The 14,462-nt window shown below is 33.4% G+C and overlaps 1 protein-coding gene across 1 annotated transcript; it reads left to right on the forward strand.

Annotated features, from left to right (window-relative positions):
• Window positions 1–4,003: 4,003 nt before the first annotated feature.
• Window positions 4,004–13,945, forward strand: LOC140984304 (kinesin-like protein KIN-7D, mitochondrial). The gene is made up of 25 exons (XM_073451610.1): window positions 4,004–4,672; window positions 4,814–4,911; window positions 5,248–5,337; window positions 5,603–5,655; window positions 6,120–6,185; window positions 6,320–6,373; window positions 6,551–6,610; window positions 6,918–6,996; window positions 7,235–7,302; window positions 7,420–7,476; window positions 7,561–7,665; window positions 7,894–7,998; window positions 8,273–8,380; window positions 8,468–8,599; window positions 8,759–8,941; window positions 9,294–9,521; window positions 9,829–9,969; window positions 10,132–10,251; window positions 10,346–10,396; window positions 10,593–10,640; window positions 10,756–10,902; window positions 11,991–12,731; window positions 13,083–13,212; window positions 13,322–13,422; window positions 13,628–13,945. Exons 1-24 carry the CDS (start codon window positions 4,335–4,337, stop codon window positions 13,402–13,404), a joined length of 3,285 nt encoding a protein of 1,094 aa, XP_073307711.1. The 5' UTR covers window positions 4,004–4,334; the 3' UTR covers window positions 13,405–13,422; window positions 13,628–13,945.
• Window positions 13,946–14,462: the final 517 nt, after the last annotated feature.

Below are 14,462 nucleotides of genomic sequence, written 5' to 3' on the forward strand. Positions count from 1 at the left end.
TATATATGGAGTGCGGATAGGACCATTCTATCATAAGCAAATAAAAAAAAGAGACAAAAGTGATTTAGTGTCAATCATTAATTGGATCTATTCTTGCCTTCTACTCATCCACCATTTGATTTTTTTATTTTTAATTTAGTTTTAAAAAAATTATTTGTAATTTAGTTTTTTTTAAAAATTATATATTATGAGTGTGGAGAGGATCGAGTATAAAATGGGGAGGAGGGCTGATAAATTTTGAGGCAAAAAGAGGAGTTAATTAGATTGTAAAATAAAGAGATCTATGTGGATTGTGTTGTGTGTAAATATGACATTTAAAATTTTTTTTTGTAAGAATCATAGTCGAGACTAAAAATTTATGCATTTGTAGGGGTAGGTATAAAACCCGAAAAATCGAAAAACCGACCGAACCGAATAATTCGGTTTAAATGGTTCAGTTTTATCGATTTTTCGGTCGGTTATGGTTTTAAAATTTATAAAATTCGGTTTTTCATTTCGGTTTTAATCTCCCAAAAAGTCGAATAACCGAACCGGTCATATTATTATTAGTTATATGGTTTTTAGGTATAACGGACCATATTATTGTTAAGTATAAGACTTTTTATGTATAATGTGCTATTAGGATTTAGGAACTTAGTATCATTAACCCTCTATTTTCAATCCAATCGTTTTTTCTTCTTTCTCACCACTTGCTTGTCGACTTTTTTTCTTTCTCAACACTTACCGGTCGACATTTTCTTTTCTTTTATGTATATATTTCTTTAATTTTTTCGTAAGATGATTGGTGTTCCATTCGAGCTGGTTGACACCTTGTTATTATTCCTATTACTGAATATTCCGTTGGATTCATGTATTTTTCGTGTTTACATGGTTAATTAGTTATATATTGTTATTATATTCGTATGACATGTTAGTTATATAATTTGACAAATTAAATGTCTTGACAAATATTATGATTTAGATTTTAAAGGCATAAAGTATGGTATAATTTTATTTCTTAACAAAATTTTTGATAACGGTATATAACCGAACCGTATTACAAAAAAACTGAATCGAACCGTAATAAAATAGTTTGGTTCTGGACTAGAGATATTCAAAACCTAAAAAGCGAACCGTTCTAGAGTAAAACCGGATCAAACTGACCGTTGCCCACCCCTATGCATTTGGGTGTATGAATAAAGAAGAGTGCGCCTTTTAAATATTATATATTGTTTTTATAAATATATGTTAATAATATATTTTGACGCGATCATTCGGTTGAATTAAGAGCAAATGATCAATAAACTCTTGTTTCAATTGTTAAATGTGTGTTCAGTCTTTGTTAGATCGATTATCTTGTGCAGTATTTGACTAATTCAAAAATTATTTTTTTAAAAAAAATACTAGATTAAAAAAAATTTTAAAAAAAAAAACTCGATAAAAATTTAACAATTCAATACACGGTGATCCATAATAAATACTTTTTAGCTTTCTATGTTAAAAAACATGTTAGGTGCTTAGGTTTGGGCTCCTCGTTAAAAAAAATACTCGATAAAAATTTAACAATTCGATACACTTTGATCCATAATAAATACTTTTTAGCTTTCTATGTTAAAAAACATGTTAGGTGCTTAGGTTTGGGCTCCTCGTTAAAAAAATACTCGATAAAAATTTAACAATTCGATATACTGTGATCCATAATAAATATTTTTTAGCTTTCTATGTTAAAAACATGTTAGGTGCTTAGGTTTGGGCTCCTAGGAGGAAACATAGCCTCCCAAATGCCAATTATTCACTCACAATTACTAGTCAAATGCCAATTATTCACTCATAATTACAAGTCACCTTTTTTTCCCAACCTTTATCGTACTTACCTTGTTAGATGTGATCGAATTCAATTTTAGCATTATTGTTGTTCTGTGCCATCACATATTTCGAATATGGGTAACTTTGCAATTATTTGTACCTAACATATGTATTATTAAGAAGACTTAATTTAATATGATACATTATTTTATGAAATTAATTTCTGATCATGGGTGTTACTGTTTGATTTAAATCTTGTCTATTCGAACTCCATCTAGTAATAATTTCAAGTTCGAGTTTGACTCATGTTCTTGTTAAACTACTCGAGTTAACACAAATTTTTTTTTAAAAAAAATTAGGGTTTAAATTTGTAAGTAGGTATTGACAATATATCTATTAAATTTCGTGACTTTTTGTTTTTTGTTTTTCAATGTGGTTACTGGAATAGAATTAATTAAAATTTGAACTCAATTCGAGTAAAGACTTGAGTTACTCGAACACTGATCAAATCCATTTTTTGGCTGTGTTGCTCCCTTGCCCTTGTGTGTTTACAACGAGTGATCGTGCCCAATATGAGATGTGCAATTTTTTTTTGAGTTTGAAGAGATTTTTGTTTCGATTGGATTTAGAGATTTCAAAGTTGTAATGTTTGATACGAAATGAATTATACACTATCAATTTTATATAAAGTTTTTAGATATGTCTAACAAGTTACCAAAATCATTTATAAGATTAGAGTAGGTTTCTTGTGAGACGGTCTCACGAATCTTTATCCGTGAGACGAATCAATCCTACCGATATTCACAATAAAAAAGTAATAGTCTTAGGGTGTGTTTGGTTGAATGGATTAAACAAGGATATATGAATAGTTAAACACTTATCCAATGTTTGGTTAAAATTTTAAGATATTTTAATAATCATTTTGATCAGGTTTAAGACCCAATTTTATGGATAACTATTTGATTATTAATCTAACAAATCAAGTGAGATAGCCTTACAAAACTCAACAAATTACATTTTTCTCCCCTTATTTTTTAATTATAAAATAGAAAGAAATTATAGGAATTAAATTATTGATTAATAAAAATAACGGTTAGTAAGAGTTAAATTAATAATAATATATACAATTATTTTAATTATAAAATAGAAGGAAATTATAGGAATTAAATTATTGATTAAATTAATAATATCATTATAATTAATGAGAATAATAAATATCTAATAAAAATAAAGTTTACAAAATAATAAAAAATGAATTTTTAATATTTTTTTAAAATTGCCTACTTATTTATTTCTTATTACTATTATTATTTATTTATTATATTTAGTTTAGGTAATTATAATATATATAGTGGGGATACTTTAGTCATTTCATGCTAATACACAAAATTAATCTATAATGTTAAAATTACACCAAACATCATATATTTTATCCCACCATATTATTTATACATACATTTTATAATCAATCTAATTACTAATCATTTATTTATCACATCACACATACCAAACGGAGCTGTATAAAAAGTAATATTTTTTCATGGATGACTCAAATAAGAGACTCGTCTCATAAAATACGATCTGTGAAACCGTCTCACACAAATTTTTGTCATAAGACTATGCCAATTTCATGCCTATACCAAGCAATCCAACAACTCACACTTGACACTACAAAAACAATTCAAAATTTCAGATTTCCTCGATCAAATCCAAAACCTAAACCAAACAAAGCCACTAGTAAAAATATTAACACTTTCCCCAATTTATATATTTTTTTTTTCAAGAAAAAGAACTTTGAGATTGTGCTTTTCAAATGCTTTTAGTTTTAAATTGTCTTATAAAGCTCGACATCACCGTGATCTTCTTACTTGAATCATATTATATTAATTATATATATATAATTTTGATATGTAGTCTATAAATTGTGCCAACTTCTGTGTCCATGAATGAGGTGATAGTCATCTAATTGATGTAAAATTTTGATATAATTTACCACATCAAACTCACTTAATAGTGAACATAAAGATAGACATAGCCGGTGGATGTATATATAGTTTTGATATGCTGCACACCTATCGTACACACTTATGTGAACATCAATGAGGTGTTACTATGGCAGAAGCAAAAATTCTCTGGCAAAGTAACTTAATTTAAAGTAATTTTACCAATTCAAAATTCCCCACTATTTTTAATCATTCGAAATGCATTTAAATTCAAAACCCATCGTTCTCACTTCTCACCGGTTTTCTCATCGCTCTCTCTCCAGTTGCAACTCTTCACACAGACACGCGCGCGCGTGCGTGTTTGTGAATACATACACAACAGAATGTACACATACATGGATGAATATGTATAACTACGCGCTCTGACGCAGTGGAGATTCTTTCGCGCGGTGGATTATGCTGGAAGTGGATCAAAGATTTTGAAATGCGGGCAGTGTTCTCGGCTTGCGCGTCTGCGTTATGTGATTTTTGAAGGGTTCTGTATCAGGATGTGTGTATTGGAGTTGTAGATTGGGGAATTGGTTTGCTATTTTGATCCGTTCAAGAATGGCGGCGTCGACTTCTAGAGGGAGGAGCAGTTCGCCTTTCCATTATGGGAAACCTTCGAGCCCGTACTCCTCTACATCTTCATCTTCGTCAATGATGAATGGTCGTTTTATACCGAAATCGAGCTCCTCCTCCGCGACGTCGTTTTACGGTGGAGGAGGAGGTGGTGGATATGGATCCAGATCCACGACGCCTAGCCAAAATGCTAGAGATTATTCTCAAAGTAGGACGCCGGTTAGCTATCCGTCGATGGAAGAGCAGATGATTGGGGAGCCACTGGAGAATGCTTCAAGATCGGGGGATAGCATTTTGGTGACGATAAGATTTCGGCCTATGAGGTGAATTTGAATTAAATGATAGATCTAACTGAATTTAGTTCTAGCATGTTCCTTTGAATTTCAAGAAATCTTGGGAGCCTGCTTACCTTTGTGTGAAATGAGATTGACTTGGATTTGTCTGAATTTCTTTTTCCGTTGCAGTGAACGAGAACATCAGAGAGGTGAGGAGGTCGCTTGGTATGCAGATGGCGACAAAATCGTGAGGAATGAATATAATCCCATCACTGCATATGGATTTGGTAAACTTCTTTGCTATTATTCATTTCGTTTTAAATTATTATAATAACGATGCTCAGAATATGATGTCTGATTATGGTTTCAAGTTGCATTTGAATTTTTAGGAGCTGCAAAACCATTCATTACATAGATTATCATTATAGGCATGCTCAAGTTGAAATGATGCTAAATTAATAGCCTTGAATGGTATTTCTTTTTGAAGTCTCGGCGGCCGGCGCGTGGGATTTTATCAATATTTGCCAACCCTAAATAGTAATTACCAGCTTCAGAATGGAATATTTGCTGTCCAACTAATGAGTATAGGAGCCCCTAAAGTTTTTCTATTATTCTTGTTACAGATAAAGTCTTTGGGCCCGATACAGCAACCCCAGATGTGTATGATATAGCTGCTCGGCCTGTAGTTAAGGCTGCAATGGAGGGTGTGAATGGTATGTTCAACTTTATTTTACTTTTGCAAATTGAAATTGCTTGATTAAAAGTTGAACTATGAATTGTTAAGTTGACTAACGGGCTAGCGCTTGTCAATACTTTTTCTTTGATGACAACTCCATACCGGTGATTGATCAACGATAAGCTAGAGTTCACATTTATATTGTTAAATTGTCTTCTTTATTGTACTCTTCTGTGCCAAATGATGTCTGCTTGCAGTAGCAAGTTCTGTTTCCATCTAATATTGGTTGAGTTAATATGCAGGAACTGTGTTTGCTTATGGTGTTACCAGTAGTGGAAAGACACATACTATGCATGTAAGTTGTATCCTCCCATATAATGAGTTCTAAACTTTATATGCACCACTCCAAACTGGCACTTATTGTTCTGGTGATCTGGTCACACTGATTTATCTGTATTTCAATGTGATACTATAGCAATTAGTTGTATTGATCACTTGTCCAATCATTCATGTTTGACTTTTGAGATTTTACTGGATGTACGAATGACAGGTTATATATTTAAAACTGCAAAGAACCAGTCATTATAATGGATAGACAGATGATGTAAAAGTCTTACCATCTAGAATAAGGAGCATGAGATCTTCGATGAGTGACAAAACTTCATTGGTTATGATTACCAATTTATATATTTTTATCTGTTTTCTTTTGTTTTGCTTTTCTAGTCTTTTAATGAAATTTCACAATTTTCAACCTGTGAAAACAGAATGACTGAACGTACTCCTATTGATTTCATTATTTTTCAAAAATATTATTGTCAGGGAGATCAAAATTCTCCTGGGATCATACCATTGGCTATAAAGGATGTATTCAGCATCATCCAAGAAGTAAGTTTCCTTGCTACCATATTTAGACATTTTACTCTGTTCATTTCATTTGAGATACCAGCGACATGTGCCCCATTTTGTGGTAACAATGAAATTCCCTTATTAGTGGATGGCTGACATTGATTTTTCTTCAGACTCCAGGCCGTGAATTCTTACTCCGTGTGTCATATCTTGAAATTTACAATGAGGTTAGTGTGATGATTGTTACAATTGGTAAATGAAACACTAGAAGTGGAAATTTGTAATTCTCATCAATTTCAACCTTGAGGAGTACAATCCAATAATCAATTCTAAGTTACGTTAATTACATTTTATATGGTTTCTTCATGTCCAATGATAAATTTCTCTCATTTTTCCGGTGCTAGGTTATTAATGACTTGTTGGACCCAACCGGCCAGAATTTGCGTGTTAGAGAAGATTCACAGGTACTTTTCACATCTCTTGTCTCTCCTCTTCCAGTATGGTTATTTTGAGTGTTCTCTGCGTAACTTACATAAATCCTTGATATTATGCCAATGATCTTTTGGAATTATTTGCCTTATGCATGAATTTCTTTCCTTTTCTTTTTTTTTTTGTTATGCCTGAATTTCTTGATCTGCTTGAATTCATTTTTGGAAGCTTCATTCTTCTGAACTCACACTTATCTGATAGCTCTATCCCATGGTCATTAATCTGCATCTTCTCAATTCTCAGTTTTGTTTAGACTTTTATCATAATGTTATATTTGCTCAGGGAACTTACGTTGAGGGTATAAAAGAAGAAGTTGTTTTGTCCCCTGGACATGTTCTTTCATTCATTGCTGCAGGAGAAGGTAATTATTACAGTTTTTTTGTTTTTACCATTCCTTTTTCACGAATAGTCCATTAGGGTATTTTCTCTAGTGAAGTTTTATGCTTAAATTATAAGTAGATTTTTCTTTTCATTGTTACTTATTTATTTTCTTTTTTTCTTTTTTCTTTTCTTTTTGCCTCTCTTTTACATCTTTAGAGCACATACTGCTTGTTTGAACGGTTAATAAGTTATTTGACCTTTATCGGATGTAATTACAGAGCATCGACATGTTGGATCAAATAATTTTAATCTGTTTAGCAGCAGAAGTCATACAATTTTTACATTGGTAAGGGTGTTTATTTCGTTGAGATCAGTGGTTTAACTCAAATATCCCCTTAACAGTAAGGGGACAATTCAGATTCATGAATGACGTTCAATTTTCAATCACCTATCTTCCTTGCAGATGATTGAAAGTGGTGCACATGGAGATGACTATGATGGTGTAATATTCTCTCAGTTGGTATGTATATGTTCATTGTCTTGGATATCGCCTGGGAGGATTCTTAAATTTCTCATGTATAAGTAGTTTGTTCTATTTGTATAGAATCTAATCGATTTAGCCGGATCTGAAAGCTCAAAAACTGAAACAACCGGCTTACGTAGAAAGGAAGGATCATACATCAATAAAAGTCTTTTGACTCTTGGAACCGTGAGTATCTGAACTTGACCTTCCCCCCACTATTTTTTGTTGATTCAGTGCCACCTTTCTCTTTTCTTCCACATCTACACTTGTTGATACACAACTGACTCAAACAAGCAATCTTTCATCAACCATGTATTTCTGCATCAAAATTTTTGTCCTCTGAATTACAATATTTGCACATTTAAATTTCCCAATCTCAAGCTCTGATGTTTTGATGCCTTATCTGATGTGTAGGTAATTGGAAAACTTAGTGAAGGGAGGGCATCACACGTTCCTTATCGGGATTCAAAGCTTACAAGACTTCTACAATCTTCACTAAGTGGTCATGGACATGTATCGGTGAGCATAGTAAACAATCGACTTTGTATTACTTCTTTCCCGAACCAGATTCTAATTTTGTTTGAATCGCGTGACATTTATTTAGTTCATGTTTTCATTACTTTGAAGCTATGTTTTTTTGACACTTTTCTTCTTACGCCTTATGGTTTCTTATGTACAAGAGTTGTCTCAACCAATCGCTTATTTTGAAATTCTATAATGGGAATATGCTCATGGGAAACTTAGCTTAACTTATTTATTCATTGAGATCTTAATTCTTGTTTGTATTTTCCAGCTTATATGTACTATTACTCCGGCTTCAAGTAATTTGGAGGAAACCCACAACACGTTAAAATTTGCCAGCAGGGCAAAACGTGTAGAAATATATGCCTCACGTAATAGGGTGCGTATATTACCTGCATGCTTAGTAGTTGGTCCTATTTTAGACAAAAATAAAGTTTGATAAAATCATGTTTGTTTCTATGTTTAGATAATTGATGAAAAATCACTGATCAAGAAGTATCAACGAGAAATATCATGTCTCAAAGAAGAACTCGATCAACTCAAGAGGGGAGTGCTTGTTGGTGTCGACCATGAAGAAATTATTGTCTTAAGACAACAGGTATTATGACTCTTACCTTTTAAAATGGTAGGAAGTTGAATGGTTTAGGAGCAGCCTGCAAATTTAATGCCTTATATTTATGTTCTTGATTTTTATTATGCGTTTGGTGTGACTTTTTGGACAACTTGCATTATTACGCAATCTTTGTTTTCTTTATAGTTGGAAGCAGGGCAAGTCAAAATGCAATCGAGATTGGAGGAGGAAGAAGATGCCAAAGCTGCTTTAATGAGCAGAATTCAAAGGCTAACCAAATTAATACTTGTTTCCTCCAAAAATAGTATACCAGGATACTTGAATGACATGCCCTCACACCAAAGGAGTCATTCTGCTTCTGAAGATGACGTACGTTACCTTCTCTGTTTTTCTCTTTTAAATTTTTCTAGGCATGTTTATCAGTTTATGTAATGTTATTGATTCGATTTTTCCATCAAACCACTGTCATATTGAAGTGGACATTTATAAATATTGAACTGTTTGCCAAATTACCATGTTACAGTTTCAAATAACTTCTTTGTGATTCTAATATAATCCTGAGTTAATAGTCTCTAGTTCATCCTTGACATGTAGCAGTTAGTTCTACTGACTTGAACCTGTAATCCAATGCATCCAAGTGCTTCACCTGCTTAACATAAAAGAAAACTACTTAGCTTCTGTTTCATGGTTCATACATCTTTTTCTGGTTGTTATCTAGGAGAAGTTGGATATTCTGTGTGATGGGTCTTTAACACTTGAAGGGCAGAGCCAGAATCGCGTATTATCACCTTCTGCTTTAACTATCACATCAGATGCTTATGATAATAAACACAGAAGATCATCCAGCAAGTGGAACGATGATATATCGCAAGCTGGCAGCACTATAACTGAAACAACTCAGGCGGGTGAACTAATCAGTGGTTTTTCCTGTGCGACCAAACAGCCCATAGTATGTTCCAACTTTTTTCTTCTACATTAGGAAGTGTGCCTCGTGAAACTCGAGCTTAAATTTGTTTAAATATATATTTATGTGGTGTCGCTACGGGTAAATATGTTTCTAAATTTGTAACATGCAATACTTGTTCGATAGCTGTTCTTTTGGTCGCACATTGTTTTTTGACATTCTGGTATTATATTTTACCATTAAATGACGATTGTCTCACATCAAAAGCTCATTGTTAGACTATGCAGTTTATTAAGGAAATCTTGATAATCTGATACTTTCTCAGCAGATGTTTTTGTCCTATTGTTTGTAGGATGGAGTGACGATGTCAGATCAGATGGACCTCATTGTTGAGCAAGTTAAGATGCTTGCTGGAGAAATTGCATTCAGCACCAGTTCCCTAAAGCGGCTGGTGGAACAGTCCATTAATGATCCTGAAAGTTCAAAAACTCAGGTATTCTCTTGTTCTTTAAATTTATGATTAATATTTTTTGAGTAGATTCCACCTTCAATTTGGAGGTTTCACTGTTTTGATTCCCTGCTGGATTTTTTTATAATGATTGATAATGAGATGTGGAGCATACATAATTTTGCACTTTCTTCTGCTAATGGACAGATTCAGAACTTGGAGTATGAAATCCAAGAAAAGAGAAAGCAGATGAGGGCCTTGGAACAGCGTATAGTTGAGAGTGCTGAGGCTTCTGTTGCTAATGCATCGATGGTTGAAATGCAGCAGGTTATTAGCCCTTTCAAAAGAATCATACCATTTAACTCTCTGATTATATTTTTGGATATCAGTGCGAATTTATTTGCTTGTTTTTCTTTAACAGACAGTCATGAAGTTGATGGCTCAGTGTAGTGAAAAGAGTTTTGAGCTAGAGGTTTGCATTATTTTTTACCGTTTCATCATATTTTGTCTTTGCAATGCATTTTGTAGTCACGGTAAGTCACCTATCATCTGGCATTTTCTGTTACTGTTTCTTCCCTGGAAATATCTGTTTTACAATTTCCTTTTATTACTGTAGAAGAGTAATCGAATTATCTTAATTCTTAAGCTCTATTAATCTTAAATGCCAGATTAAATCCGCAGACAACCGTGTGCTTCAAGAGCAGCTGCAAAACAAGGTCAAACATAAAAACATTTGAACTATTTTTACTTAGTTGTGATTGCTTCCGTGATGGTTATACCAGCACTTTTTTCTATACCCTTCCATGAAGTTGGTTCTATTCTTACTACCAGTGTGCCGAAAATGAGGAATTGTTAGAGAAAATTAAAAACCTAGAGCAGCAACTAGCTTCTGTCTCAGTGGAAAAGATTCCACCCCCCTCTTATCCAGGTGTATCTGATGAATATGCTGAGGAATTGAGAATGGAAATTCATTCAAAGGTAAAATGCTCCTTGGTTTTTTTTTTTGTGTGTGTGCAATAATTCTGCTATTCTATAGCTTGGATGTCAATAATGGCAAGCTTGATGTCATGTGGGGAAAGGCTTAAATTATTATTGAAAATTTCCTGTTTGGCAAATGAGACAGTGGTGTACTTTTGATCGTGTGATGTGACTTTTGCAGTTGCTTTTAAATTTTGTGATATAAACGCCTAAGTCTATTATAAATAGTTTTCATTATAAATCTGCAACATTGATTGTGCCTTTTATGAGATCATTAGATGCTCAAGAATCTCTGAAAGAGTATTTGATACAAGCTATCTTTTGAATTTATTAGCTTAAAAGCCACACATATGAACCCAAGTCGCTATTGGTTCACATTTCTCATTGCTATGGAAAATTAGTTCACGGTTGGTAAAATGTCCTACGAATGTGGTTATTAACTGTGTCAAATCTAGCCCCACAACCGACACTGTTATAACCAGCACTCGTTGCACTATAATGGCTTTGTAACTCTATTTTAAGTATTTTGGACCTCCCTATAATACTGTTGCAGCTCAATGCCAAATGTTTCCCAACGGTCAGCCTTCATACCAGGGTACTGGTAGTTTGACACTTAAATTGCTGCGCGACATAGCTGTAGCAACCTGAATTGAGGTCTTTAACCCACTAGTTCCAATAGATCAAACATTTGGTTGTGCATGCATTCCTTAACCAACGTTCATAAACTGGTCCTTCTTTCCATTTGATTCCACGTTAGATGGGGTATCATAATGTTGCTCTCATTTTTTTCCGCTTGTTTGATTCTTCCTTTTCTTCTGGCTTTATAATTACACTCGCTTGGAACTTTTGGAGTTTAAGATTGAATGTTTATTGATGTTTGAAGCATTACAGGCGAAGATTTCTCACTTGGTTTTGATGATATAGTGTTGCTTTGTTCAACTGTTGATGTTTATGTGCTATGATCTTCTTCTGATAGATGTCTTCGTTTTTTGTCAAAACATTGATTATTTATTTATTTGTAATGAGCAACATTCTAGTGCTCCCTATCACTTTCGGAATTTGGATTCAAGTTTTTTTCTGCTGAACAGGAAGTTGAGAATCAGAAACTAAAGCTAGAACGTGTTCAGATTCTAGAGGAGCATAGTGGGTTACTTTCACAAAATCAGAAATTATCCGAGGAAGCTTCTTATGCTAAGGAATTAGCATCTGCGGCTGCGGTTGAGCTAAAGAATTTAGCTGGTGAAGTTACAAAGTTGTCATTACAAAATTCTAAATTAGAAAAAGAATTACAGGCCGCTAGGGACTTGAGCCCTAAAAGTTTCAACATTCATGCTGTTAATGGTGGGAACCGAAAGCACAATGATGTCCAAAGAACTGGTCGGAGAGGTCGATTTTCTAGTCGCTCAAATGATGTTCCTGGTATGGTTAATGATGATTTTGACTTGTGGAATCTTGATCTTGATGATCTGAAAATGGAGTTGCAAGCTAGGAAACAGCGGGAAGCCACTCTTGATGCTGCCTTGGGTGAGAAGGAAGTAAAGGAAGATGAATACCGGAGAATGATTGAAGAGGCAAAGAAGAGGGAGGTGGCTCTAGAAAATGATTTGGCAAACATGTGGGTGCTGGTTGCACAGCTAAAGAAAGAGGGGAGTATTACTCAAGTGTCAAAGATTAATGACATGCAGAATGGGGATATAAACCAAGTTAAAGACCTAAAAGTTGATGATGTTGACTGTGAGGATCGAGTTCTCAAGGAACGGCAAGCTCAAGATAATTTAACACCTGCTTCTGACATTCCCAAAGAAGAACCTGTTGTTGTCCGGCTAAAAGTAACCACTTTTTAAACTATTCATTTGACTTCTCCATTAACATCTTTGTTGTTGGTGTTCTGTTACTTTATGTTGTTGCTCGTTATCTTGAGGTTGCCTGAAACTAGCCTTCGCTATTTTTAGCTATCTTCTTGGATTTATGTTTGTTGGGTCATACTAGTAAATAATGAATGACTTAAAAGCTGCCGATGGTATAATTTTATTAGCTTGACTCAGTAAACATTGACACTCTTAGTTATCAGTTAAAGAGAGGTTTGAAAAAAAAGTCGAGTAATTGATTTACTGACAAACTATTCATTAGGCAAGAAAAACTACATGCTCTTATCCTTTCCTTCAAAACCCTCCCTTCAGGCTCGAATGCAGGAGATGAAGGACAAAGAACATAGGTACACTGGGAATGGAGATGCAAATTCTCATGTGTGTAAAGTCTGTTTTGAATCACCTACAGCTGCAATGCTTCTTCCATGTCGTCATTTTTGCTGTACGTTCCATTCCTTATTGGATCCTAATGCGTTTCCTTTTGTATTTGATGTGATAAAATACTCTTCAATTCATTTGTAACAGTACCGACTAAGTTTTATTTGTTGCAGTGTGTAAATCATGTTCTCTTGCATGTTCTGAATGTCCAATTTGCCGAACAAAGATCGCAGATAGGATTTTTGCTTTTACTTGACTCCCCTTCAAACTCAAGGTGAAGATATCTCCTAGTGAATCCCATAGCTCCCACTTCATTCTGCAAATTTTATCTCACGCTAGACAATTGTAATCTCTTGTCGAAATTATTTTGATTGTTATTCGTCCTGAAAATAGTTTGAAATTTTTGGGTTTCAAAATATTTGGAGCTGTCTCAATTCATGTGATTTGAATATTTCTTGCATTTATACCTGTTTTTGCAGGGATTTGAGACCGTACCTCCGTCAATTACCTGCTCGTTATTTTCCTCAAATGGCAGGTGCCATTCTTTAATTAGTTAAAACTGTATGTATGTAAGTGTCATCTTTATCATTACCATAGGGACGCTGTGAGACGCAGCCAGAGAAGAAAATGGGGTGTTTTTGAAAGAGGTAAGAAGAGAATGTGTTCCCTGTTGCGTGCTATTTTTCTTCCATGTTGTAATGTATTTATATAAATATGCTTAAAACAATTCATTGTTAAATCAAATCTGTCGATGCTGCCATTGAATATTCTGCAAAACTACGGCATGGTTGAAATTCTTCCCTATGTTGATTTGAAAATTGGTATAATCATTAGGAATCGTTGAAAAGAAATAATTGTAAATATGGGCAGAACTATCAAAATATCATGTCTAATAATTGAAATGTTTTGTTAAATGGTGTGAGGATGTTTGTGTGATTTCATTGCATGTTAATGTCAATGATGACATGGCTATATGATGGTGAAAAATTGTTGTTGCGATGATGTTGAAATAATAATTTTTAAGTTAAAATATTAATTTTTTATTTTATTAAATATATGAATATTTAAACATAAAATAAAATTGAATATAATTAAAAAAATTAAAATTACACATAATTAAAATTTAAAACTTTACATGTAATTTTAAAAACATAATTAAAAAAATAACACTCAAATATACAAACACACATAATTATTAGAATATATAATTAGTCATTCGTCTCCATGTAAAATCTAAATATATTCGATTAAGTTTTTTTGATGCATATTATGTAAATCTCTGTTCAAAAAATATATCATACACCATCTTGTAAA

This window comes from Primulina huaijiensis, chromosome 9, assembly GCF_012295235.1.
Source record: "Primulina huaijiensis isolate GDHJ02 chromosome 9, ASM1229523v2, whole genome shotgun sequence".
NCBI lineage: Eukaryota > Viridiplantae > Streptophyta > Magnoliopsida > Lamiales > Gesneriaceae > Primulina > Primulina huaijiensis.

Bases quoted from the DNA above. Each gene is read 5' to 3' on its own strand.
- LOC140984304 (XM_073451610.1), top strand. From the start codon at position 4,335: ATGGCGGCGTCGACTTCTAGAGGGAGGAGCAGTTCGCCTTTCCATTAT. The intron at 5,656-6,119 runs GTAAGTTGTATC...TATTATTGTCAG, and splicing joins GAAAGACACATACTATGCAT to GGAGATCAAAATTCTCCTGG. The intron at 6,186-6,319 runs GTAAGTTTCCTT...ATTTTTCTTCAG, and splicing joins TATTCAGCATCATCCAAGAA to ACTCCAGGCCGTGAATTCTT.